General features: G+C 32.6%; 5 protein-coding genes across 8 annotated transcripts in view; 3 read left to right on the top strand and 2 right to left on the bottom strand.

Moving 5' to 3' along the window:
• Vinc (vinculin) overlaps positions 1–4,585 on the bottom strand; it is a 54,925-nt gene extending 50,340 nt beyond the window's left edge. The window contains exon 1 of the mRNA XM_089710419.1: positions 4,295–4,585. Coding sequence (XP_089566545.1) covers positions 4,295–4,351 — 57 coding nt within the window. The 5' untranslated portion in view covers positions 4,352–4,585. The remainder of the gene's footprint in view (positions 1–4,294) is intronic.
• Positions 4,586–5,389: 804 nt separating this feature from the next.
• Positions 5,390–6,863, top strand: LOC149477592 (uncharacterized). Its single transcript, XM_089710438.1, has 2 exons — positions 5,390–5,568; positions 5,982–6,863. Exons 1-2 carry the CDS (start codon positions 5,421–5,423, stop codon positions 6,494–6,496), a joined length of 663 nt encoding a protein of 220 aa, XP_089566564.1. The 5' UTR covers positions 5,390–5,420; the 3' UTR covers positions 6,497–6,863.
• A 382-nt stretch (positions 6,864–7,245) lies between these two features.
• LOC149477591 (uncharacterized) lies at positions 7,246–11,371 on the top strand. Its single transcript, XM_089710303.1, has 2 exons — positions 7,246–7,664; positions 10,875–11,371. Exons 1-2 carry the CDS (start codon positions 7,406–7,408, stop codon positions 11,345–11,347), a joined length of 732 nt encoding a protein of 243 aa, XP_089566429.1. The 5' UTR covers positions 7,246–7,405; the 3' UTR covers positions 11,348–11,371.
• Positions 11,372–13,751: 2,380 nt separating this feature from the next.
• On the top strand, positions 13,752–15,152 carry LOC149477590 (uncharacterized). The gene is made up of 2 exons (XM_089710122.1): positions 13,752–13,976; positions 14,269–15,152. The coding sequence occupies exons 1-2, from the start codon at positions 13,826–13,828 to the stop codon at positions 14,829–14,831; spliced, it is 714 nt and encodes a 237-aa protein (XP_089566248.1). The 5' UTR covers positions 13,752–13,825; the 3' UTR covers positions 14,832–15,152.
• A 2,033-nt stretch (positions 15,153–17,185) lies between these two features.
• Positions 17,186–27,866, bottom strand: part of LOC149477588 (uncharacterized) — a 70,081-nt gene continuing 59,400 nt past the window's right edge. For all 4 annotated transcript variants that reach the window (XM_089710411.1, XM_089710410.1, XM_089710412.1 and 1 more), the window contains 17 exons: positions 27,352–27,480; positions 27,194–27,242; positions 27,038–27,075; positions 23,298–23,400; positions 22,589–22,698; positions 22,326–22,450; positions 21,794–21,936; positions 21,523–21,588; positions 21,197–21,308; positions 20,862–20,940; positions 20,407–20,542; positions 20,021–20,107; positions 19,549–19,669; positions 18,956–19,068; positions 18,474–18,564; positions 17,860–17,924; positions 17,186–17,345 (listed from right to left, as the gene is read on the bottom strand). In XM_089710411.1, the coding sequence (XP_089566537.1) occupies positions 17,250–17,345; positions 17,860–17,924; positions 18,474–18,564; positions 18,956–19,068; positions 19,549–19,669; positions 20,021–20,107; positions 20,407–20,542; positions 20,862–20,940; positions 21,197–21,308; positions 21,523–21,588; positions 21,794–21,936; positions 22,326–22,450; positions 22,589–22,698; positions 23,298–23,400; positions 27,038–27,075; positions 27,194–27,242; positions 27,352–27,480 (1,663 nt within the window). In that variant the 3' untranslated portion in view covers positions 17,186–17,249. The remainder of the gene's footprint in view (positions 17,346–17,859; positions 17,925–18,473; positions 18,565–18,955; positions 19,069–19,548; positions 19,670–20,020; positions 20,108–20,406; positions 20,543–20,861; positions 20,941–21,196; positions 21,309–21,522; positions 21,589–21,793; positions 21,937–22,325; positions 22,451–22,588; positions 22,699–23,297; positions 23,401–27,037; positions 27,076–27,193; positions 27,243–27,351; positions 27,481–27,866) is intronic.

Raw genomic sequence — 27,866 nt, 5'->3', positions numbered from 1 at the left:
CATCATAATGATGCTGTTAATGTGGCTTAATTTTATATATTAAGTGCTATTGTACTCAATAATCGAGGCACAAAAGACAATGTGTAACTATGATATTCTTAACTTTCTTTATAGTGAAAGGAGTTTTCGAGCGTCGGTGAAAAGATTTCCGTAAAACTTTTGCGTACTTGTTTACATTTAAAGTTTCTTTAATTATAAACAAATGAAATCTGACTACATGTTATTGCTAAATCTTTTGAAATTTTGCTCCAATAAATACATTATAATATTTCATTCTGCATTTTTCCAACTCACATTAAATTAAGTAATTTAGAACAGATTACTTTTATTTAAATTCATCTCCAAACTTGTTAATTTTATATTTAGCAACAGATTCGATCAATAAATTTTTCTGACAGTGTTTGTTTGAAATCACGGCCCAGTTGGTTTTTAATAATTCCATCAGAATAAATATTTCTAATAGTAAACTAAAATTAAAACTATACATTGATTATAAATTTCATCATCACAAAAAAAACATTTCCTCTTATAAGGTACAAATTTTAACAACAGCTATGTACACAAAATAAACACATTAAATATGTGTTATTGAAATAACATAAAGCTATTCATTGCAACGGATCATTAACCCTTACTCAAGATGACTTCATTTAAGTCCTGACAGCTTCCTGCATGCTATAAGCTGATTATTGTTTATTGGCGATAGACCATTATATTATGAGAAATGTAGTGGCCCTGCCTTCCAAGCCAAAGGTTGTGGGTTCGATTCCCACCCGGGGCAAATATTTGTGAGATGAACATATTTATTTGCTCTGTGTCTGGGTGTTAATTATCTATATAAGTATTTATTTAAAATTATACATATAACTATATGTATGTTTATCAGCCATCTGGTTTCTATAACACAAGAGAAAGCTTAGTATGGGATTAGATTGTGCCGTGTGTGAAAATTGTCCTGAAATATTTATTTATTTATGTGGGGAGTAGGTATATATCCACACTAGCTGCGCCCCGCGGTTTTTCTCGCGTAACTCCGCTCCTGTTGATCTTAGCGTAATGATATATAGCTTCAGCCTTCCTAGATAAATGGCTATCTAACACCAAAAGAATTTTTCAAATCGGACCGGAATAGTTCCTGAGATTAGCGTGTTCAAACAAACAAACTCTTCAGCTTTATAATAGTTATATAGAAGATAGATAAGATACTAGTGGCATTATTTTTTTAACTTTCTTTATATTAATAAAATTGAAATACTTAAATATGGCATTTAAGTATAATAATATGTAGTTAGTTAAGGCATTTCATTGCCTAAAAACTAAATACTAAGCATCTGCATTTTAGAAGTTAGAATAGTATAACATTTTTGTTAAAAAAACATCACAATTTATTTTTCCAGAAGCAACATTGAAGACAGACAAATGAACATAATGACTAGCATTTCCCTATTCTCTCATGTCACAGTGAAATTTGAATTGAGTTTGGATTATTTCAACAGGCTCGTTGCTCAACAATGATATTGGTAACAAGCTGCCTCTGCAGAGGTTGTTCTGCCCTATTGCCCCTGTTTTGTCTCTCCATAAGAACCTTCCTTGTGTCTTAACAAAAAAAAAATGCCGAATTGGTTGAGCCATTCTAAAGTTTTACACTTAGCAACATAAAAAGCGATTCATTTTGAATATATAGATAGAACTCGCATTCCTAAATACACTAGGGATTAAATGTAAGTATCCTTTTCCTATCCTGCTTAACGTTCATATTCTGCCTAACATTAGTATTAAGTGTTATATCTATACTAATATTATAAAGTGGAAGAGTTTGTTTGTTTGTTTGAACGCGCTAATCTCAGGAACTACTGGTCCGATTTAAATAATTCTTTCGGTGTTAGATAGCCTATTTATCAACATGCTAAGATCAACAGGAGCAGAGCAATGCAGGTGAAACCGCGGGGCACAGCTAGTAAATAATATTATCCATGTTAGGTTATAAAATAGTGAACTAGCAATGCTATATGTATACAGTTTGGTTGGTTTTATCGCAACATGTGTTTTAATAATGTAAAATATTGTTAAGTGTATGAATAGTCAAGATTGTCAGCTGAAGTGTACGCTTTCTAAATAAATAAATAATATAATTTTAAAAATATTTAAAATTATATTAGTTATTTATTTAGAAAGAAATTCTTGTTACAAGAGCTTACTGAGTTAACACGTTCAAGACGGGGCCCGATTTTGGCAACTTATCGTTGGGCCGGCATAGGGCTTACAAGACCTGTTGGTGAACTTCATTTACGGCCGGCATCAGGTGGAAAGGACCTGTTACACCTTTTGACATTAAAATCAAATCTGTCATCCAGTTGAAGACTTTTTTGAATATTCTTTCTTGAAATGTATTGTTATTGAATCACTGCATAACAACATTAGACCCGTTTTTGAAAAAAATATCATTAAAGGAGGTTAAATTAGTAGTAAAATTATAGGATCTTATACACCTGATCCCGGCACTAGTGAATATGATCGCTAGTGATGTCAAATGAATCGACTATATAATTAAAAAAAATCAATTTATTTTTACCTCAAAAACAGTATGCGCTTCATTATAACAGTTATGATAATACGAGGGTGAATCAAAAAGTTCTTGGAATCACTATAAAAATGTAAAATCTATTTTCCAAAATTTGTTTTTCTCTTTGTAAAAAATGTTTTTTCTAACTAACAAAAATCTCAACCACGGCTACCATTGCCGCATCATAATCGTAAAATTTTGTTAGATATATAATAATAGATATCAATACAATATCGCAACGTCTAATTATTATGCACATCACTATTAACTGACCTGTCACCAAGGGCCGGCTATCGGGTTATCAGGCATCGGGTCTTTTAGATCTGATATCCGTCCTGCAAGGACAAAATTTCTTTGCAGGCCGTATCAGGTCTTTAAGATCCGATACAATATTTTTCCTTTTATGGGTACTATTTAGTGGCAGAATACCAGTCAATATATCTGTCACACTCTCACTACAAAAAATCCTAAAGTAAACTACCCCGGCCCATGCGATAGCAATAGAAATCTCTCTCCGGCCCGCGCGAATAGTTCACTTCAGGTGTTTTCGACCCGATGCCGTACTGAACGTGTTAATTATATTCTTAGTTTTCATAATCAACTAGCGGTCCGCCCCGGCTTCGCCCGTGGTATATGTTTACGTTTTCTCTACATAAAAACCATCCTCGTACTTCAAGGAATATAATAAAAAAAGAATTATCGAAATCGGTTCAGCCGTTCTCGAGTTATGCGCTTACCAACACATTTTGCGATTCATTTTTATATATAATCAATAAACATTTTCAACTGTATTACTATTGTAGATACTGTTAAATATTTCAAATACATTAATTTTGGGTTCTATTAACATGACTGTTGCGGACACAGTGAATAGGTATGACTCATTCTTCTATGAACATTGATTAAATTCTTATTGGATTTGTAATTAAGCTATGTCATAAACAAAATGATTAAATAATTTGCCTATTTAATAGTAAGATGATTTAAAACATTTGTATGTAGAATTATTTAATTCCTTACACTTAAAAGGTAGCAAAAGAATAAGTATTTAAAGTTAATAAACTCGATTCATTTACCTATCATAACGTCTTGTGAATTAATCATTTTAACCAAATAAACATTTTTATAAATATTTTTTGTTAGTTTAGTATACATAAAATCCCTAATGATTTATCTTCTTCTTCTTATATATAAAAATGGATCACAAAATGTGTTGGTAAGCGCATAACTCGAGAACGGCTGAACCGATTTCGATAATTCTTTTTTTATTATATTTCTTGAAGTACGAGGATGGTTTTTATGTAGAGAAAACGTAAACATGTACCACGGGCGAAGCCGGGGCGGACCGCTAGTTATAAATAAAATAGCATTGGAATCAACTTTATACATACACTAAATAGGAGTATCGTGCGAGGTAACTTTTACTGCCTACAAGTTCGCGTCAATGCCGAATATAGTGATTTCTCCGTGATTCTCGCGTTAATATCGATGACATAATACAACTGCTATGTCGTCATAAATATTAAAAGATCATTCTATTATAAACAAACTCGAGCACTTTTCACAGTTTTTAAAACGACGCACAGCACTTTGTGTCCCAGAAACTCAAGACCGAATAACAATGTGAACTTTTTAAAACTTTTTTATTAAAATAGAGCTTGCCATAAACCTTTCAACCTAGTCCAATTAATACATCTAGATAAAGACTAAAAATAAAATTTATTGACTCACCTGTTGAGCGACCGGCTCTAAAATACTTTCGATTATCTTGGTATGAAACACAGGCATCTTGGATGTTGATATTAATTACATTAGATTAAAGTACCAACCACCACAATGCCTCACGACACTAAAAACACAAGTAACACAACACAACCAAAGAGTTTGAAATAACAATAATTGTTGAAAAAACAAACGAAAATAAATAAATTTTGCACACAACCAAAAAAACACTAAGCTCGTCGACTGAGATTTGCGACTATTGTCTATTTCACGCAGACCGCAGTGAATGCAGAAGCGCAAGACGTGCCACAGATTGATTGCCATTTTCCACTGACACACGCATTTGACGTTTAACGAAATATTGCTATCTAAATATTTACAATGCCCCCTTTATCCATACTGGACTAAATCTCAATTATTAATATTTAACAATTATTTAATAAATATAGAACCGTTTGTAAGCAAACAAATTAAATAACATTATATCAGAAAAATAAAATATTTCATATACCTACCTATTTAATAATTTTAATTATCATGAGATGCCAGTGAAAAGGTTAATGAAATACGGTGATTTTTTTAATAAATTATATAGATTTTCTTTGAAAGATAATAAGAATTTTATTAAGCCTCTTAACTTTTCCAACAATACATAAGAAGCATTTAAACTTTATGTATATTATATTTAATATGGCCTCTATCATTTTTCCTTCTTTTTAGTTATTTATGCTCTATAAAAAACTTTTAATGAAGTTTATCTATATCTATACTAATATTATATATAGAGGAAACCTTTGTATTTTTGTATGTTTGTATTGAATAGGCTCAAAAACTACTGGACCGATTTCTAAATTTATTTACCAATAACTTAGAAGGATTCTTCCGAATCCGTATAGGCTTTAAATTTTATCTCGGAAAACGTAAATATGTACCAAGGGCGAAGCCGGGGCGTACCGCTAGTGGAAATATAATATTTTAGAACTACAACGAGTCCAATAAACATTAAATCTCCAACATTTTAGATTGATCATTTTGATATGACTAGCAATACTAGCTGTCAATTTGACATACGAACCGATAAACGACTATGTCACGATACGCGACTGTCGTCCGATAGCTACCAACAAACTCAGTCATGTTGTACAGTGAGAAATTCGATTTAAAATTAATGCAACTGGTAAAAGAAAATCCAGTGCTTTATGATTATAATTGCCCCAATTACATGGACTTTAACGCTCGGACAGTCGTATGGCAGAAAATAGGAGATGAATTAAAAAGACCCGGTATGTCAAATGATATCTTCACGATATCGCTGGTTTTGTCCTATTAACACTTTTGAATAATTCTGTGGAATAATCTGAGGTGGAATGTAATAAATTATTATAGTCTGCTTTAATTTTAATGATAAGAATTGTCTGATAAGTAAAAATATTTTTATTTATGTATTTATTTATTTTTATTTAAATTTATTATTTTTGAGTTTAAACGAAGAAAGAAGAAATGTCGATAACTATAAACACAGACTAATAATAATATACTACGTATACAACTATAACCGTACATAAAATATGTTTAATATGTATTATGTAATATTTTTTCTTAATTTAAAGTAGATGCTCGCTCGAATCATATTGTTAATTTAATTATTGTTATCTCCTTTCATAATATTATAACAAATTATTTTTCCTCTCTTCAGCGGCAGATTGCAAAACCAGATGGGTGCACATCCGTGATGCATACAGACGGCTACTACGTCTGTCCCAAAAACGTGGTCAACATAAAAAATATAAATATGAAAGTTCAATGTCGTTTATGAGGCCGTACTTTAAAGATGTTAATTTTGTTGGTGAAACATGCGATGACGAGGTGAACTTTGAGTGTGATTTCGCAGCTGATAGGGAATACTCTGAGGAACCTTTGAAGAAAAAGCCTAAAATGAAGAAAATAAGGAAAAGAGAGTTTGACGATATACATGAATTTGAATCAGTGTCTTTCAATGATACATCCGAATTTGACACATCCGATTCTATCGATACATTCTTACTTAGTATTGGTGCTACTTTAAAGACATTCTCTCCTTATCATTTAAATATTGCAAAGACGAAGATATTTTCAATCGTACAGGAACATGATTTGCTTCAAATTGTTCAACAGCAAGAGGAGGAATCTAAAGGTGCGTCTACCGAAATCATAATGGAGCAACTGAAATAAAACAAATATTTTTAATATTGATATAGGAAAGATTTAAAATCGGTTCATGGTACCAAGGCGCTAGGAAGCAATGAAAGTGTACATATTGTTTAATAAAATTGGACAAGAAAGAAAAAGTGAAACTATTGACACTTTCCTGTGTATTTAAAATTTTGATAAAGTTGTATTTGTTTATTTTTGAGTAAATATTAGTGTTCCTCTGGTTGAAATGTGATATCAATTGAAACGTAATACATAATTGTACTTTGTTAGAATTTGTTGAAGATGATCATGAAAAGTTTCATATAAAATGCGTAAGTTTTTGGAACAGACAACTAAGTTTGTTTTCATTATATTGTGTCGTTATTATTGTAAATAAAATTTTTGAAATATGTTACCTATTTTATTCATATCATTTATGAAAAAAACCGTACGTACGTACGTACGTATGGTACTTAAATATTAAACATTTCAAATCTACTAACTGAAATGTATGCAATTAGTGGGTACTACATATGGGGTAAAAGCGGAACCGTCTTAACATAAGTTGCGATTCTGCTCATCTATACATAAAAATATAATTTATGGATAATAAAATAACTTAAAATCATTGTAGTAGGTTCGTTATCATCACGTAAATATGAATTTGATTATATTATTTAGACATCTATAGTTATAATTTTCGCAGTAAAACCTATATTTTGAAGCGCATAAGTTCCAAAATCGCATAGCTTCATTCAATCTTTAGGTGTGGTCGGTCCCGTATCGGACGCGTGACGGGTCGCGCGGCGTTGCCGTTCCGACGAATTCTTTCCCGCCAAGTTTCGTTATGTAATTTAACACCACAAACAATGAAATACACTGAAAGATAAATGATAAGTGAACGATAGGACGTGATTATAGAGGTAACTAATGAATAAATCCAAATGAATGCTAATTAAAACTTATTGTTTGCGTGCGGCGTTGCCGGTCTGTGTCACTTTCCCATGTCGGAGTCGTCGCGTCAGTGCTATACATCACGATCGCCGGGTCACGATGCCTCTGCCGTTTAATAAAACATTGGATTTAAAATTGCTGCAACTAGTAAAGGATAATCCAATACTATACAACACGAAGCATAAGAAATACCTAGACTTTGACAATAGAGAAGTTGTTTGGCAAAAAATCGGCGACGCGCTAAATAGGCCAGGTAATTATAAATCAACTTATCATTTATTACGAAACTATATTATAGGTGTTTTGATATAAAAATAATTAATATTCATTCATTCGTAAAAATTATGTTTAAGTACTTATAAAGTTTAATTTTAATTGAAATAAATAGGTAGCTCAGTGAGTCGTAATTCAGATAGGTGCTTAACTAAATACCTATTTTGATAAAATTACGATAGTTTTTAAAAATGTGTAACTTTAAAGTTACCTAGGTACCTCATTTAATTATTATTATCCTACATAAAGTTTAATTTTAATAGAAATAGATAGGTAGCTCTGATACATTGAGATAATATTATGTACCTACGTAGTACATAATATTATCTCAATGCTCTAATATTATCATTTTAGTGAGTCGTAATACAGATACCTATTTTGTTAAAATTACGATAGTTTTTAAAAATGTGTAGCTTATGAAGTTACTTACCTCATTTAACCCTTATTCAAACGCGAGCCTGTGGAGGAGCTAACAAAAAAGTAAGATACGTTCCTGGGTAATTTTGGGTCGTAGATTTCAAAAATACACACAAAAAAGGGGTTAGTGGGGGGGAAGTACCCTTTTTTCGGTGGGAAGTATTTCCCGTCATCTGTTCTCTCTTGTAAAAAGTTTGGATAGGTGGGAACTATAGCTCCCAGTGTCCATTCCAGACATCAATATTTTAAAACACTAGTTAGTTGCCCTGACTCCACTTGTGAATTTAATGTTATCGTAAAAAATTATAAAGATCAAGTTTTTTAATAAAGGAGGTGAAAGTACTCATCAATGCAAGTTTATTTTACTGAGGGAAGAATTCGGGAATTGAAAAATGAATGACTTCAACATAAAAATGGCATTTTTCTAAAACAAAATAAAAACAATAGGTAAATACTAATGTATTGAGTTAAGATTTCTAATTATCTGATCAGGAAATAACGAATAACAATAAATAAGTTGCTTATACCAACTAAAAAAGATTTTTTAGACACACAGATTTTATATATAGAATTTCCGAATGTCGTGTGCAGTGACGAACACTGGGATGATATCTTCCCACTTAAAGACTTAATTTCAATCGACTCTACCAAGGTATAAACGAAAGATTCTGGGCATATTTTTACGTTTCACGCAACCGTAATATAGTCTAGTTTACATAGCTAGAACTCAAATCTACGTATCTAATTTTTTTTGAGCACTACACCAAAAACTAAAAAATAACGGTCGTTTTCGGCTGCAAAATCACGTCACCTGACTTTGACGTGTGTTTACCATGACAAGTAATAATTCTCTGAAAAGTGTTTCCATGAAAAAAAGTTCTCTGAAATGTTAAGATTGCGTAGATAAATATTACACTGCATTAGGTTTAAGCATATAAAAATAAAACACGATTTACTTCAATCTGAGACGTGGGAAGTATAGCTCCCAGCGTTTTAATAAGGGTTAATTATTATTATCCTAAGTATTTTTTGGAAGGTATCGACGCAGGTAGTAGGTAACAAAAATACAATTCCCATAGGTATCTATAGTGTGTCTACAGTAATCCCAAACTGATAATGCGCATAGAAAGCTTCGTCACTGTTCGGCAACAGCTATCATATTCCTCGAGCGTCCGAAGACGATATGTACATAGAGTGGTTAAATCATTAAATGTATTTTTTTCATGCATAGTTTAGTAGAATTATGAGTTTTGTGCTAAAAGAGATAAGTAACGAAATTTGTTTAGATAATTCCATGTATGTAAATAGCGAGAATAAGTTACACGATTGAGAATAAATATTTGTTGGATTGATTTACTTGGAAAATTCTATACTTAGAACTATTAAAGTGTCTTTCTGAAGCTGGTGTAATGATGGATGAAAAGAAGGTTAAAATAACATTTTAAAAATCGTAGAAATCTAAGCATTAAAATCTCAGTTCAAAAGTATTTACAGTAGGTACTGATCATTCCAAAACAATATTACAATTATTACAATAAAATAATCAGAATCAGGGATTATCTCTATTTCTGACATCGTTGATTGATCAGAACTTTCATTATGCTCTTTAATTTCATTTTAATTTTATCGGGAATTTCAACTTTGAAAACAAAATCAAGAAGGGTATGTAACAGCAGCTCTATATAATTCCACACAGAGAGAATACGTGCGGTCACCACCAAGATAATATAAAGATTAAAGACGACTGAAGGATTTTTGACTTGTCCCCGAATCCCCCTTGTTGCCCGAATTGTTTTTGATTGTGTATGACTGTCAATTAAATAATTGACTCCTATTTCTTTCGAACAAGGTACAAAATGCAAGTGCATTGTTCAGGGCTCTTCCGATTCAATGATTAGGGTGTTTCTGGAAATACGACAATTAGGGAAGATCTGCATGCGCATTATTAATTTGGGAGTACTGTAAGTACCTACGTTATTTATTAAAAGAGCTAGATTCTAAATAGCTAGTTTAGCCGTAGTCACTGGTCTCTCCCAAACTCAAATTGCATCCAAATTCATTCGCCCGTTTAGAGTGTTCTGAAAATATGTAATGTAGATATGTTAAACGTGCAATTTACTTGTTTACATTGAATAACGTTGAACGCGATAAATATAAATAATAATAAAAAATCTATAAATTTTTGAATTGACATTGAATTTTGACCTCAATGACATAAATTATTATAATTTAGAATGATGAATGGGTTTTTACTGTTCTGTGGTTTTACTGTGTGTTTATATGTCAATATTTTTGCTAAGAATAAATATTATCTCTGTTTATTTATAAAATTTAATTGTTGACCTACTATTGGTAATGAGATTTTATATAGCTTTTCGCCCGCGGCTTCGCCCATGATTTCAAAGGAAATCCCGCATAGTTCCCGTTCCCATGGGATTTCCGGAATAAAACCTATCCTATGTGTTAATCCATTAAGTTACCCTCTATATGTGTGCTAATTTTCATTATAATCGGTTCAGTAGTATTTGCGTGAAAAAATAACAAACATACACATACACATCAATCCCATCCTCACAAACTTTCGCATTTATAATATTAGTAGGATTACTCCTAAGACGAAATGTGTTAATTTGAACCACCAATTCCTGTGAGTTCCAATGCTTGAAAAAAATTATATTCATACAATCAGCTTTAGACAGTATTCTTCTTTAAATGTTTCTAATAGGATTTTTTACTTACAAACCTATTTATCGCACTATCTTTCCTTTCCCAGCCAGCATATGCAAATCACGGTGGATCAACATTCGTGACATGATGCGTCGAAAGCTCCGGGACCGGCTCCGCAACCCGCACCAAAAGAGTTACAACTACAAATACGAGGACGAACTGTCCTTCATGCTGCCCTACTTCCGAGAAATGAGCTCCAACGACTACGCAGACTATTTGGAAGAAGCTAGCGAGGCAGAAATACCCGTAGAAGTTTTTGGGACAGAAGTTTTTGGACGAGAAACTGAAATGAAGCCCGTGTTCCGAAGTAAACGAGATGATACCTTCGAATTCCAGGATTTAAACCCGTCTGATCCTCTAGACGTGTTTCTCATCACTATAGGTTCAACTCTTAGAAAATTAACTCCGTGTTACTTGAATCAGGCTAAGAGCAAGATATTCCAAATTGTCCAGGACTATGAGCTCCAGCAAATCATGGAAAAGGACAGCCAACCAAATACTAGCACGGATAATAGATAGAATTTGGAGAGCACTTTCGTTTAAGTCCCCCCTAGACAAGTGGCTTTCTATTAGCGTAAAGTTCAATAGAATAGATTATGAATGTATGAGATTGACGTTTGATTACGACGACGACGACGATTGATTATGTCAATCGCATACATTCATAATCTATTCTATTGAACTTTACGCTAATAGAAAGCCACTTGTCTAGGGGGGCTGATATGTGTTTTTGTCTATGCTTTAAAGTTTAAAGGACAAGATTTCACTTTCATGTGACGTTATTAGATAAGTACACTTTATATTTTTTTCAATGATCGATTTCTTCGCAGGTAAAGGAATTTCTGTTCAGACTGATTTTTATTTGTCACAGAGAAAATTATGGTTGTTATTTGTATTTATATTGTAGGTAAATGTTATATATAGAATAGTGATAAACGCAGGGTTAATTGTTAGGCCACAGACTAATAATAATATACTACGTGTTAGGCCATAGAAAATTCACACAAATTGGCTATATATCTCAGGAAATAAATGTGGCTATCTATATCCTGGTAATTTTAAATTGTTACTCAATCTTGCCATCGACTCGATTTTAATAAATACTGGTTTAATCAGGTTACCTATGGTATATAGACTGAAGGGGTAAAAAAATACGCAAAAAGATGCGTCAATTGTTTATCTGATCTTATGTAAATATGTTTAAGACGATGATTCTGTGATGTTATTCGTAATAAAGCTGTTTTATATTTAAAAAAAAAAAACAATTTTTTTTCCATTTTAATAGCAAATAAACAAAATAGGCTCATCTGCTATAGTTGTTTGACTTTTGCGACTGTTTTTTTGAAGTGAAACTTCTTTATCAGGGTTGGAAAAAAAATTTAGTGTAGGTAATTTTCGTTCCGCGTGACATTTTTCCGTTACGCGCCATCTTTTTCTTATCCCTACCACGCGTGATTCAACGTATTTCTGTAAAGTTGCATATAGTAAATTATTTTTTGAAAAATAAGGTCATAAAGAAGTTTCACTTCTTACGTGTGTACACTAGTACACGCACACATTTTTTTTTTATTTCCTAACTAACTAAGTAGTAACTAAGTACTTAACTATGTTGATTAAAATTTTCTGAATCCGAATTCGGCATAATTCTAATGCAGTTGGGAAACGGACAACGTAAGACGTCTGCAAAAGGCAAAATTATACAATTTGCTATTTGAAAATGCATAATCACTACAATTTTCTGCCTGTGAAAAAAATCAATATTATAGCTGACATGACGTGATGGATAATGATTGGGAGTAGGTACTTTGGACGAAATAGTACCAAGAACCAGGAGCTCTTAGAATAAGTATAAACGTAGACCGTACTATAATTTACGAAATATAAATAATATTATTGTCCTTGCGAGGAATTCTACGACCTACGAGAAGTAGGTACCTAGTTAATCAATCCAGTACAAAATGAATCAGTTTGATATTGAGCTAAAAAATAAAGGTAAGACGTTTTATAGCCAGATCTTGCTAGATCTGGCTAAAAATATTCATCAAATTCTACTAAATAATATGAACAAAGCACATTGCTTGTAAGTAGGTATTATTGAATTAAGATTGAATTTAATTCAATAAATTTGTTTAAAATTAAACATACAAAACTATGGGCGGATTTCAGAACGAACAGTCGTCCAATGTCAAAATAAAACAATGTTGCCAGTTTATTGCTTTTCCTGTTCCTAATTTTAGAGGTAAGTAATTTTCGAAGAAACTGACCTTTTTTTTAATACACAACTGATTAATAGCTTTCTATAATCAACTGTTATATTTTATGAAAAAAAAAATGTGTGCGTGTAGTGTACACACGTAAGAAGTGAAACTTCTTTATGACCTTATTTTTCAAAAAATAATTTACTATATTATGCAACTTTACAGAAATACGTCAAATCACGCGTGGTAGGGATAAGAAAAAGATGGAGCGTAACGGAAAAATGTCACGCGTAACGAAAAAATGTTACACTCAATTTTTTTCCAACCCCGATAAAGAAGTTTTACTTCAAAAAAAATATACTAAAATAAGTCTATATGGCCTACTATTTCTATTTCAAGATATATTGACCATTATTATCTATTTGTTTCATTAAGGTAACAATCGTTAAAAGTTAAAACTATTCTGAACATACGTATTAATAGGTTTTTAAAACTTTATCTGCCGAAGTATTATGTATTCCGAATCCTATAAAATGATACGCACGAATTAAAACTATTATCTAGTAAGGCATAAAGAATTTACAAAAGTACTTGTTCAAATCATAAAATATCTCAACATAAGTCATAACATACCTAAGTAAGTAGTTAAAAATAATATTCTAATATCAAATGCGATGTGGGAAATTTTACACCAAGTCTGGCAACCCGATTCTATATTCATTTGCTCGTTACGATAATACGATTCACGACCACGACATCGAGTACGACGCGCACGACCGTGCGACGTTGCCGCGTCGCCATGTTCCCGCCGCCCGAAAAATTTGACAAGAAATTAATAAAACTCGTCAGAGAAAACCCCGTGCTGTATGATAACAACCATGTTAAATATATGGACTTTAATTCAAGGGAGGTTGCTTGGCAAAAGATCGGTGACGAGCTGAAGCGGCCAGGTATGTTTTATAATTGACGATTTTTATCTGTTTGTATGTAATCGAGTTCCTACTATGGTTACTCGAACTCATTTACTACTCGATTTGCGATAGGACTTAATAATAATTATAAATATTTTTTTTTATTATGTGTGCCTTTATTAATTGTATTGCAAGGTTTATGAAATACATATTCTGTAAATAATTATAAATTATAGTATGTACCTACTGTATTTAAAAAGTTATGAGTTCTAAAATTTCACAAAATTGATTAATTTTCTTCAAGTCTAATAGACTTCTTTTTTATTTTCAGCTTCGGATTGCAAAGACAGATGGATAAATATAAGAGATGTGTACCGGCGAATCCTACGGCAGTTAACAAACAATAAAGGCAGTCGACGGAAGCAATATAAATATGAGAAAGAGATGTCATTCTTGAGGCCTTTCTACCGAGACATTGTACATATAAGCGAAGAGGACTCGGACAGAGGCAGTGACCACATGAATGATACGTGTGAAGGTCGTGATAGTTGCGAAGATTCAGATGAACCGATAAAACCAAAGGTGGAAAAAACAGAGAGAAGGCGGAAGAAAAAGCGCGAAGTTATTGATATGCAAGAACATGAATCTTCTCCAGTATTCGCTGACACGTCTGGAACAGCTGATTTCGATTCATCAGATCCAGTTGACGCATTTTTACTCAGCATTGGCGCGACTTTAAGAACGTTCTCCCCGTACCATCTTAATGTAGCGAAAAGTAAAATATTTTCTATCGTACAGGAGCATGATCTTCAGCAAATTGTTCAAAAACAACGCAGCGATACCTCGCATGGACATGATATAAAGCTATCGTCTTCGGATATTTTTATGCAATAGTTTTTGTTGATTATTTGTAGTGTTACTTTACGATAAGTTACGTGCGTATTAAGTTTTCATGTAGGTACATTCTTGAATGTGTGTAGGTGCACTTAGATGCGAATATATATGTTTTTTGTTATCTGTTAAAAAAATGAAATAAAAAAATTGTTTAAAAATTTATTCAGCTTAAAAATTATTATTTTTGATTCAGCTTAAAAATTATGATTGCATCTTGTATTCTTCTATCTTTATACGTATCAATTTGAAATGTCTTTTATTTTTACGTGCAATAGGTACTTTTTATATTTGATATTAGATTATTATTAAAATAAAGGTTTCTGTGATGTATATTTCGTTGAATATTTTAGTAAACCTCACTATATAGTTAATGGAGCAATTAAAAATATGAATTATAAGCCTGAGTAAATTGTAGGGTAAAAGCATATTATGCTAATTCACCTTAACATCTATCTCCAGACTAAATTTTATTCAGATCTGATCAGCTTTTTTTGTCACACAAAAACAGCTGAAGAGGAAAATAACCTAATCTTAATACTATTATAAAGGCGAAAGTTTGTATGGATGTTTGTTACTCTTTCACGTAAAAACTACTGAACCGATTACAATGAAATTTAGCACACATATAGAGGGTAAACTTGGATTAACACATAGGATAGGTTTTATCCCGGAAATCCCACGGGAACGGGAACTATGCGGGTTTTCCTTTGAAAACGCGGGCGAAGCCGCGGGCGGAAATCTAGTTGAACATATAAATGTTTGAATTTGAGTTTGAAATTATCTACACATTCTTACAAGCTTTCTCGAGGAACTATCTGTAGGAAATAATAATAAGATTCTTTCTAAATTACTACTTATTGTTGATCAAAAATGATATTACCTGACAATTTACTAAATATTTTAATGCTTTCAATATTTATTTAATTATGACAATTATTCTCATGATAGTAAGTACAACACAAAAAAAAAAAAACATTATTGAAATCGGTTCAGCTGTTCAAGCGTGATGTCACGACCAAAGGGAAGTATGTGAATGGTACAACCATTACGTTTACTATTTGCACATAAACACTCATTTGTCTTCGACTTATTCTGCATTTGGGAATCAAAGTCGAAAGTGAAAATTACGCACATGTTAATCTTTAGTAGGGGCAAACTAAATCGGATCGATACGAGTTGACGATCAGACGGAGGTATGTCTTGTAGCTATACGACAAAACATGCATAGGTACATTACGATTTATCGTAAACTAATCGTTTTGAATATCGAATGTATCTTACAGATTGCCTGCTTTGAAATTGAGTATGATTTAGTCAAAATATTAATTATTTTGTTGTTTGTCTTTCATTCTTTAAGAAAAGGATTTTAATGAAAAAATGAGAGTCCGCTTACAATTCCTTTATTGAAGGACTTTCGGACATAGTAGTTTATTCCAATAGGAATATATTTTCTAGTCTTAAACCAGTTCAATTGTAATATTTTATTGATGGAGAATGTTTTATAAAATAGCAAAATAGGTATAGGTACTGGTATACATGAATGAACTAAGTATCAAAATATTTTAAAATTTAAAGCGCCTTACTAAAATATGTAAAAATATTCAGAACCTCGTAAAAGGTGTGCTATTACTATAACCATGGACGTATAAAAAAAGACGGACGGTATATCGCCTAAACATTGAGTGAAGCCTAGTAATGGCGGCGAAACATCCATGTGTGTGTGCCATGTTGCCATGGCAACAGCTGTGTTGATGACAATGGCGGCTGTATTTTTTTCTATAAATTTTGCCGTAATAATTTTGTCATTAAAACATAAAAGAAATAACTTGCTTCCCTGTGGAATGTAATCCCTTGTGATTTGTTATTTAAAATTGTACTGTTGCGACACCATTTAACCACGCAAGACGGCATTTTAAATATTTTTTGTGAAACAGTGACGCAGTTAATCAGTCGGTAGTTCACGACGTAATGGCGGCCGACTAGCTTACTATGGTGAGAGTGTGTGCGTGTTTATTGTCTTTACACGATCGCTAGCTTACTATGGTGGCTTCACGTTGTTAGTTCGTAATACGGCGTCCGTCTTTTTTTATACGTCCATGACTATAACAGTATACCTAGTAGTGTTGATATTGGAGGTAGACTTTTTTATATCAATGATCTTTATTGTTTCAATTATTATCCTTTATAGGTATATTATATTTTTAAATTTAAAAAAAAACATTAACTACTTGTCATTCTAGAAATAATAATTATTATTAAATCTACAACGACTGAGTGACAACTTTTAAGGCTTTGAAAATACATACCAATAAATCTCACAAATACATCAGGAGTAAATAAATAAAAAACACAGATAAATAAAAAATAAATTTATTATAAATCTCTGCTTATAAACTACGATAAAATTGTACAAAATATTTAATAATAATTCCTTCGCACCCACTTGATGCGTCTTCCCCTTTGCGACATTATTTTGACGGACGCACTTTCGGCGCCATTTACAACTTCTCGTATCTATAAATAGGAAAAAAATAATTTAATAAAATTAAAAACAATTATTTTGGTCATTATGATCTTTAAATTATTTAAAAATATTTAGTTGGATGCGAATCAGTTCAGACATGCGAAAGGATAATAGTATGGTAATTATTAATATCATATTATACTAGCGGTCCGCCCCGGCTTCGCCCGTGGTACATATGAAAAATAGATGTTGGCCGATTCTCAGACCTACCCGATATACACAGAAAATTTCATGAGAATCGGTCCACCCGTTTCGGAGGAGTATGCAGACTAACATTGTGACACGAGAATTTTATATATAAGAAGAAGATTATACTCTTATTATTATGATACGTACCTATTAATAATATCTCGTGTCAGATTCACTGGTTAAACAATTTTTGTAAAAGCTTTCACCGGTTAAAATGATTAATAACAAAACAATCTTTATTGCAAAAAAAAAATCCTCAACAGTGTGTTTATTTATAAAACCTAAGAATTAATAAGTTTATAATTGATTACTTACACTAATCATGAGGTTCTGCGCATTCCCCACGAGCATGTTCATCGCTTCTTTATCTTCTTCGCTTCCTGGGAAATATAATTAAGAAAATATAGTAAAGGAATATGTAAAACGTTTTATTATGGTTTTATGGTGCATTTACACCAAACGAACATAGAGCTAGAGCTAGAGCAAGAGTATTCTTTCAAATGTAAACGAAAACTCGTATTCAGTGTTGTTCAGTATTAGAACATTGCATAGAATCTTTACGAACGCACTAAGAACAATGAAAGAATGCTCTACGCCTGTTTACACTAAAACAATTTTATATAGTGAGGTTAGAGAGCATTCGCTCGTTTGATGTAAATGCAACGTTAGAGATATACTAGCTGTGCATCGCGATTTCACCCGCATGCATTATTATTTCTATAGATCATGTGTTATTCTGACCTATATTCCTAGTTTCATCCAAATCTGTCTAGTATTTTTTACTTGAAAGAGTAGCAAACATCCATACATTCATCATTACCATGCAAAGATACACTAAAATGAATTTTATTCAATAATTGTATTATGGTCGAATTTAGACTAGCTGTACCTCATAAAATCATAAAATAGTACATAATGGAAAAACAAACCTTGATGTCCCAAAGAAGAGCCTTTGACTGTGGTCAGCATCTTCAACTGACCGCTTATTGTTATTATTCTTTCACATAATTGAAGTAAATTCTGGAAAAAATAATATAAATTAGAATGTTCTTGTTGTATCTAGTTAAATAGTGGTTGAATTATGAATTGCGCAAGGTGGTAAATTCGATTTCTTTAAATATTAGGTACGTGTGGAATATCAGATAAATACTTATTTTAAAACTATAAGTAATAATAACCTATTATAAAGAAATGTTCATTTAAAACAATTTGTTAAAATTAAGGGTAAGTTATATTAAAGATTTATTTAGTGGCATACCTACACATAGGTATCGCCTTTCATCAGCAAATTCACATTTAATGCGGCACTTTACATTTTTATCTAAAGAATCTATTTTAAGTTATTTTAAGTAAATAACCATTTCAAAAGAAAAAGCACATTAAACTTTGCTTCAAATACATAAATACATACATTACGTATCCTGATGTCTGTACACTGCAGGGCCAGCTTCCTCGCAAGCTGCGTCACTTCAAGGGACTTGGCTACTATCGCCTTTGATGTTGCTATCAGCTCTCGTTTGCGATCTATTAATTAATAAAATACTTTAGATTACAATTATATGTGATAATAACACTTTCCATCTTCCTAGAGAAAGTAGAAACTTCACATTGGTGAATACAGAATGAAAATCGTTGCGGCAGATTTTGAGTGTATCACAAACAGATAAACAGACGTTGCAATGAACTTCGTCTTTCATTTTAATAGATAGTTTTCAATACTTTTCTTAGGGTGTTTCATAGGACAAAATAGCTATAGATTGTTGAAGTGAAAACTTCTTTAGCGGCGTTGAGCACTTTTTCTGTAATAGGTATAAAATCTTAAACTCGCGTCAGGACACGTGACCTGACCATTCCAAAATATCAAACATGCTCAACGTTAATAATCAAGTTTTCACTTCTGCCGGCACTCCCGGAGTGCAACCTTTTTATTTGTTTCATACCAGGTATGATTCTCGTTATTATGCCCCATATCCAAGTTCTTTCGACCCCACTAATAACGCCTACCATTATACATATGATGAGACAGTTGCGCCATAAGCACGGCCACTCTCTTGGCCACGGCGACCACTTCATTGTCTCGCGCTGACCAATCTCGTACCGCCGCGTGGAGACCGTGGGCTGCAGCCTGGAAACACAAGTAGTACCTAAACATGGAACTAGTTACACAGAAAAGGGCTTGTTACTGAAATAATACAGAATTAAAAATGGAGAAGAGATAAACTATTTGTATAAATATAGACCTGTAGACATCTAGGGGTAAAAGTTAAACAGATTTCGAACGCACTTTGAATGGATAAGCTCGACTACCTCTTAAAGTATATTGACATGATTATCCTAAATGACAAAAAGAAAATTTCTTTATTAAATATGATGTGGTAACAGCTATTCTAAAATATAAATGAAATCGTTTCCTCCATTCAATTTCAAGACACGTGTATAATAACTTCAGTAACTAAAGATTTTAGATGATTCTTACAAAGATAGGCTGGTCTGGCTCTGCTTCCTTCTGGAAAATGGTCTCTCCACCGAGTGCTGATTCGATCTCTCCCGTTTTTCGTATTATCTGAAATGTTTCATATATTGTATTATTTCATATCTTATAAGGAATTCATGGATTGGCTATTATATATATGGCTATTAAACTTTTAGATTTACTAGTCAATTGAGCAATAAAAAGTCTGGAAACCTGGTAAATAAATTTAATTAAAATATGCCAACCCAGTAGTGCAATAATTTGGAAAACATTAAATTCACACACAAAATTAAAGGGATGTTATTAAAGAAAGCTACAAAGTTAAATACCAAAAAATGAGTGAAATTATTGGCAAAATTAACTACATTCATATAGTTATTATAATTTACCTCAGCAATCAAATCTGCGCGTGCGTTCGCTGCAGCTGATATACTCTTCTTGATGTCAGCTAATGTTTTCTGTAATTCTGGGTCTTTTTGCACATTGGGGCTGGACATACCAGCTTCTACCACACGGTTACCAAGCCTGAAACGTATAAGTTATATTAGGTCTTAGGATACTGGATAAGTGAGGTTTTTTAGTTCGATTTAATTTGATAGTGGCATTAATATAGCTATTATGCGATATAACAAGAAATAGGATTCATTCTGGGCTATTTCGTGACCTATGGGGTAATAAAAATAGAATAGAAATAACACAACCATTTTTGGAAAGGTCTTTTTTCAGTTGGATAATTTTCGTAATAAGTAAAATTTGAAGTTGAAATAGATATAGCTAAATTGCAGATCATAATAATATATTTATATACACTAAAATACATATATGTAAAAATAATCGTACTTACTTGGTAATGATCCTAGAAGTATGTAATGATTTCTGTGGATCATTTTGAGAGCTTTCCTTGATACGTGCCATTGTTTCACCTAAAACACATCGGCAGTTTAAAATTAAACTGTTCAATTTATCATAATGTCATTGTACCTATTATATCTTGGTGATGTGTGAAATTTTAGCTGTGAAGCAATTAAAATATTGAACAAGTGAAAAAATCTATAGGATTAAAACATATTCATTGTTTAGCCTACTTAAGATGACGATGTTAGTCACTGACAAGTGCATAAAATTATTTAGTGTATACATATTTATTGCACAATAGAAAATAATAATATTAAACCTTACCAGCAGCCTGCGCGAAGTCCATGGGATCAACAGCACGGTCACAGAGGTCGCGGACACGACTCAAAGAGTCTGCATACTCCAGGATCAGCTTCTTGTAGTTGTCTATCGCCTCCTGTAATGGTGGTTAAAATGAATGAAAGTAACGTGGGATATTGATACGGGAAAAATATACGATATCAAAACATGTTTCTATAAATGATTACGAAAATAGTTTGTTATGGACACTTAATAGAGCAGAATCGTAATTTTAACATGAACAAAATAATAGATGTATATTTGAAGTCGTAAGTACTGCTTAGCAGGTAACAGGAAATTTCAATTCTTACCTCATCATCAGGTTTCCTTACTGTCTCTTGAACTGCTTTCACTAAAGACGGAGCCAAAAGCTCTACCTAAAAATGGAAATTGTTGGCAAATTAGTCCAGAAGTTTACAGGTTGTTAGCCTGCGTTTATTTAAGTTTTTAACTTTTGTGAAATAGTTCAAATTTATTCATTCATTGAAAGTGAAAACCATTTGTAATAAGACATCATTTAGGATTTGATCACGAAAGTTTCTTCTTTTTCACTTTACACAAATTATATGTTCAGCATCATACCTGATCACTGACAGTCAGCAGTTCTTGCCGTACTGGCGCAGTGCTGGTATCAGACACGAAGGTGGCAGTTCGCTTCACCCTGCCCAGTTGTGCCAGGAGTTCAGCTATCTTCTTGTCTAGGAGGAATTCTCGTTTCTTTGCATCTGGAGAGGACATTTGAAATTAAATTATAATACAATTAAGGACATGAATTTGAAAACCAATGAATCAGTCGTTATTTTCGTGCGCAAAGATCGTGGAGATTGACATTTTTTAATTAAAGCGATCGTTTACAATGTTGGATAAGGACGTTTCTACATGATACACATTTACCATAAAATCTTTAAAATCTATACTAATATTATAAAGCTGAAGAGTTTGTTTGTTTGAACCCGCTAATCTCGGGAACTACTAGTCCGATTTGAAAAATTCTTTTAGTGTTAGATAGTCCATTCATTGAAGAAGGCTATAGGCTATATAATATTATCACGCTAAGATCAACAGGTGCGGGGGCACGCGGTTGAAACTGTAGCTAGTTTAAGATATATTTCACCTTTCTCTGTATGTATAGCTTCCATATCTTCCAGAGGCTGGTCTTCTAAAAAGTCTTCCACCACTCTGGTCACAACTCCGCGTTCCAGCATCTTTTTAAGATCTCGAAGTCTCTCTAGAAGAAGACTGCAAAGAAATTTAATTGATAAATAAAGCACGTCGCTAAAATTTATTTAACATTACCTTTTTTTTAAATCCTGTGTTTATTAAATTTTTATTTTTCTTTATAGCATTAAATAAATAAAAATTATATTCAAGTATTACCTGGCCTTCTCGCTATTGTAAGTTTGCGAGCAATCCTTAAGGAGTTGTTTTGATTCATGAACAACGTGTAACATTTCTTCTTTCTCAGCGTCTTTTAAGTCTTCACACATCTGTAAACGAATATCGTACTTAATATTAGTAATATTCATTCAAATTTAAACCCAAACATTTATTCAATCAATTAGAATATTTCTAGAAGCACTTTTGAATTGCCATAATGCGAATTGGAAAGCAGTTTCTACGGAGAAGAACTGGCAAGAAACTCCGTAGTTGCATTTGAAGCAAATAGTTCAATATTACAAGTCAATAACTGCGTTAAAAACAACCGACTTCAAACTTGCACTTGCAACATTTACAAATACAGACAAAAATGCTCATAAAATAAAAACTACTGGGCCTATCCGAATAAAATTTTTATGGAACCAATTCGACACCATCCCGCATCGAACAATAAAAGAATCACGTAAATCGGTTCAGAAACCACGGAGTAATCGGTGTACATACATAAAAAAAAAAAAAAAAAAAAACATACCGGCCGAATTGATAACCTCCTCCTTTTTTTTGAAGTCGGTTAATAACGAGGATTTTAACATATAGACAGAACTTATTTGTAGATTGGCTTGATTCAAAAGCATATTTTATCGAGGTATGTAACGTGATATTCTCTGATAATACTGTCACGTTCAAGTAGAGATGAATTGAGATTTACCTGGTCTCCCATATCGATGACATGCTGTGCTGCCTTTATAGCAGCGGCTTTAACATCCGGCTTGCAACCTGGGTTTTGCAGCCATTTATTCGTTAGCTCGATCCTGTAAATAAATAATTTAATGCTCAGCTTTCAGGTGTAGATGAAAGTTGCATGTAAAATAATAATTTTACAATTTATTACGAAATTTCGTCAAGTTTTCGTCTTTCAAACGTAAATACAACAGTATAGTTTGGGTATGGATTTTGGAAAGAGGAACATATTAGATACTAGCTTTCCGCCCGCGGCTTCGCCCGCGTTTTCAAAGAAAAACCCGTTCCCGTAGGATTTCCGGGATAAAACCTATCCTATGTCCTTTCTCGGGTATCAAAATATCTCTATACCAAATTTCATGCAAATTGGTTCAGTAGTTAAGGCGTGATTGAGTAACAGACAGACAGACAGAGTTACTTTCGCATTTATAATATTAGTATGGATATAGCCTTCCTCGATAAATGAGCTATCTAACACCGAAAGAATTTTTCAAATTGGACCAGTAGTTCCCGAGATTAGCGCGTTCAAACAAACAAACAAACTGATACACAAAAAGCTATAAGAAGCTGAATCAACACAACGACGACAACAACAAAAGAGGGCGTTAATTTTTGATAGACATAAATTTGAACCTCAATGTAATAATAGTTAGGTTTATGTGTGACGATTTAATAGTTAGGTTTGTGTTTAGGTTAGGTTAGGTTAGGTTAAGTTAGGTTAGGTTAGGTTAGGTAAGGTTAGGTTAGGTTAGGTTAGGTTAGGTTAGGTTAGGTTAGGTTAGGTTAGCTTTTTAAAACTAAATTATTTCTGGCCACGAAATTTATAATCGTAATATTAGCTGTTTCGTCTCTCTTTTCTCGGAAAATTCGAAATTTTTCAAAATCGAAAAAATTCGGCTGTTCAACAACAAAAACAGGTACCTCAATGTACTAATAGTTTGGTTTCTGTGTGACGATTTATTAGTAAGGTTTGTGTTTAGGTTAGGTTAGTAAATTTTTACAACTATATATATATTAGCTGTTTCGTTTCTCTTTTCTCAGAAAATTCGAAAAAAAATTCGGCTATTCAACAACAAAAATAGGTACCTCAATGTACTAATAGTTAGGTTTCTGTGTGTGTGTGTGTGTGTGTGTGTGTGCGTGTGTTAAGGTTAGGTTAGGTATAAAACATGGGTAATATATTATCGAAAAATAGTAAATTTTCCGGACTTAGAAAAAATTTCCTAACCTAACCTAACCTAACCTAACCTAACCTAACCTATCCTTTTCCACCTTATAGAAATATTTCCTGACGTATAGAAATTTTCCTGGCTTATATAAATTTTCCTGACGTATAGAAATTTTCCTGGCGTATGGAAATTTTCCGGACTTAGAAAAATTTTCCTAACCTAACCTAACCTAACCTATCCTTTTCCACCTTATAGAAATTTTTCCTGACGTATAGAAATTTTCCTGGCTTATATAAATTTTCCGGACGTATAGAAATTTTCCTGGCGTATGAAAATTTTCCGGACTAAGAAAAATTTTCCTAACCTAACCTAACCTAACCTAACCTATCCTTTTCCACCTTATAGAAATTTTTCCTGACGTATAGAAATTTTCCTGGCTTATATAAATTTTCCGGACGTATAGAAATTTTCCTGACGTATAGAAATTTTCCTGGCTTATATAAATTTTCCTGACGTATAGAAATTTTCCTGGCGTATGGAAATTTTCCGGACTTAGAAAAATTTTCCTAACCTAACCTAACCTAACCTAACCTATCCTTTTCCACCCTATAGAAAATTTTCCTGACGTATAGAAATTTTCCTGGCTTATATAAATTTTCCTGACGTATAGAAATTTTCCTGGCTTATATAAATTTTCCTGACGTATAGAAATATTCCTGGCGTATGGAAATTTTCCGGACTTAGAAAAATTTTCCTAACCTAACCTAACCTAACCTAACCTAATCTAACCTAACCTAACCTAACCTAACCTAACCTAACCTATCCTTTTCCACCTTATAGAAAATTTTCCTGACGTATAGAAATTTTCCTGGCTTATGTAAATTTTCCTGACGTATAGAAATTTTCCTGGCGTATGGAAATTTTCCGGACTTTGAAAATTTTTCCTAACCTAACCTAACCTAACCTAACCTAACCTAACCTAACCTAACCTAACCTAACCTAACCTAACCTAACCGAACCTAACCTATCCTTTTCCACCTTATAGAAATTTTTCCTGACGTATAGAAATTTTCCTGGCTTATATAAATTTTCCTGACGTATAGAAATTTTCCTGACGTATAGAAATTTTCCTGGCGTATGGAAATTTTCCGGACTTAGAAAAATTTTCCTGACTTATACGAATTTTCCTCATCTGTATAAATTTTCCCGACGTATAGAATTTTTCCTGGCGTATGGAAATTTTCCGGACTTAGAAAAATTTTCCTGACTTATACGAATTTTCCTCAGATAAAATTCATTTATTTATTCCTACTTTTACCCCTATATCAAATAAATGGATGAACCGATTTTGATAAAACGTTCACTTTCATCTTAATCTTAATACTATTATAAAGGCGAAAGTTTGTAAGGATTTATGGATGTATGGATGTATGGATGTATGGATGTTTGTTACTCTTTCACGTAAAAACTACTGAACCGATTACAATGAAATTTAGCACACATATAGAGGGTAACTTGGATTAACACATAGGATAGGTTTTATCCCGGAAATCCCACGGGAACGGGAACTATGCGGGTTTTCCTTTGAAAACGCGGGCGAAGCCGCGGGCGGAAATCTAGTTTAATATATATGACTTAGATTCGACAACTTTAATTTTTTTCATTCCCACTTTTACCCCTATAGGTAGGTATAATAAATGGATGAACCGATTTTGATACACTTTATCTAAGAACCAGTGTCGGAAAATATGCTGCCTTACAAAAAACCGCATCTAATTCGGATTACCTGATAGCGAGCTACGGTGGAACAAACAGATATACACACACAGACACACATAGCGGTCAAACACTTATCACTCATCTTTTTGCGTCGGGGCTTAAAAATATATGTAATACGACATAATTTAAAGGACATTTTATGTATAAAATTTACTTAAAAATAAGCATAATTTTAATTTGCCCCTCCCCCCCTACTACCTCAGCTTACCCCCTCACTTCCACCCCCACCACCAGAAATAACTGTAGCGTATAACAGATAACTTACGTTTTATCGTACACTGTATAATAGTGTACCATAGAATGCCTTAGCAAATGTTCGCCGTGAATACTTAAATGGTCATAACTTTTTTATTTATAAACTGATTGACATGAAATAAACACTAAATGTTAAATGAAGATTACCAAAATATATTAGTGAAAACCGCATTTAAATCGGATAAGCCGTTTCTGAGATTAGCGTGTTCAAACATACAGACAAACAGACAAACGGACAAACAGACAAACAGACAAAAAAAATTTTAACGACAGTTTTGGGTTTGGGATCGATTTAGTAATAACCCCTGCTAAATTTTTTTTACATATTTTCATTGTACAGACACCACTTTTCTAGAATTTTATTATATGTATTGATAGAAGTTCACAGCACACGCATTTTGATAAAGATTGTATTGTATAAAGGTAATTTTTACATCTCCAAGTATTTAAGACATCTTTGAATCTTAAAGAAAAGCTATACAACTGTAACTGTAACTGTACTTACTGTATTTGAAGATTACTCTTTGGTGGCGTATCAAGTTCCTGGAATAAAAAATACGATTTTGAACAATTGCTTGTAAGTATAAAGTACTGTTTAAATCAGCGAAAAGGATAGTTTGATATTGTATTATATTTAAATAGTATTTTAAATTTTATATACCTCTTTCGTTGATTTTGACTGCACAAGTTTCGACTTTATTCCTTTTTCCCTGAAAAATAAAACAAATATAAGATTGTTTTTATGCAATAAATAATATCAATAAAACAGGTTGCAATACAAGTTATTTATATTATAAACTTGGCAACCTAAATGCCTACCTGACACAATTCAACAGAGCTTCGTACGCCTTGATCACGTTATCTCTGCCGTACATCACCCACGTCATCACCTCTTCCTCTGATGATGTCACTTGCTTCACCAGATGTGATGTGTTTGATAGTAAATTTCTAATAAAGCAAAAATTGTTATATATTCAAACATGTTGTTTTGTTAAATAAGATGTCAATTTTAATTTAGATCTTCTCATGTGGATTTATTGCATCTATTATAATAGAGCTGTTGTTTTTTTTGAAATATTACTTCTATTTTAAAGAATGTTAAATTTTCGCAAGTCGCATCTATACTTGCATGTTGCCTTATAACAATTTGTATAGATATTCATGTTTATACCACTGGGCGATTCCAGTTACAGTTACTACAGCTACAGTTACTATCTATGTATCTGCAGTTAATAAGTTTGAATATGTAAACTTATAAAGAATAGAAAAAATTCGATCACGAGGCGGAACTCGAACCCGCATCCTTTCACGCTAATCGCAAGGGGCGGATGCTT

Source organism: Colias philodice, chromosome 24 (genome assembly GCF_061535455.1).
Source record: "Colias philodice isolate Cphi_HAF_F1 chromosome 24, ilColPhil1 Martin Lab GWU primary, whole genome shotgun sequence".
Classification (NCBI taxonomy): domain Eukaryota; kingdom Metazoa; phylum Arthropoda; class Insecta; order Lepidoptera; family Pieridae; genus Colias; species Colias philodice.
The sequence above is the reverse complement of the archived record's forward strand: the minus strand, read 5'-3'. Positions and strand labels throughout refer to the sequence as shown.

Coding starts and splice junctions, on each gene's coding strand:
- LOC149477590 (XM_089710122.1), top strand. CDS start 13,826: ATGTTCCCGCCGCCCGAAAAATTTGACAAGAAATTAATAAAACTCGTC. Junction 13,977..14,268: donor TGACGAGCTGAAGCGGCCAG/GTATGTTTTATA, acceptor TTTTATTTTCAG/CTTCGGATTGCAAAGACAGA.
- LOC149477591 (XM_089710303.1), top strand. CDS start 7,406: ATGCTAATTAAAACTTATTGTTTGCGTGCGGCGTTGCCGGTCTGTGTC. Junction 7,665..10,874: donor CGACGCGCTAAATAGGCCAG/GTAATTATAAAT, acceptor TTCCTTTCCCAG/CCAGCATATGCAAATCACGG.
- LOC149477592 (XM_089710438.1), top strand. CDS start 5,421: ATGTTGTACAGTGAGAAATTCGATTTAAAATTAATGCAACTGGTAAAA. Junction 5,569..5,981: donor AGATGAATTAAAAAGACCCG/GTATGTCAAATG, acceptor TCCTCTCTTCAG/CGGCAGATTGCAAAACCAGA.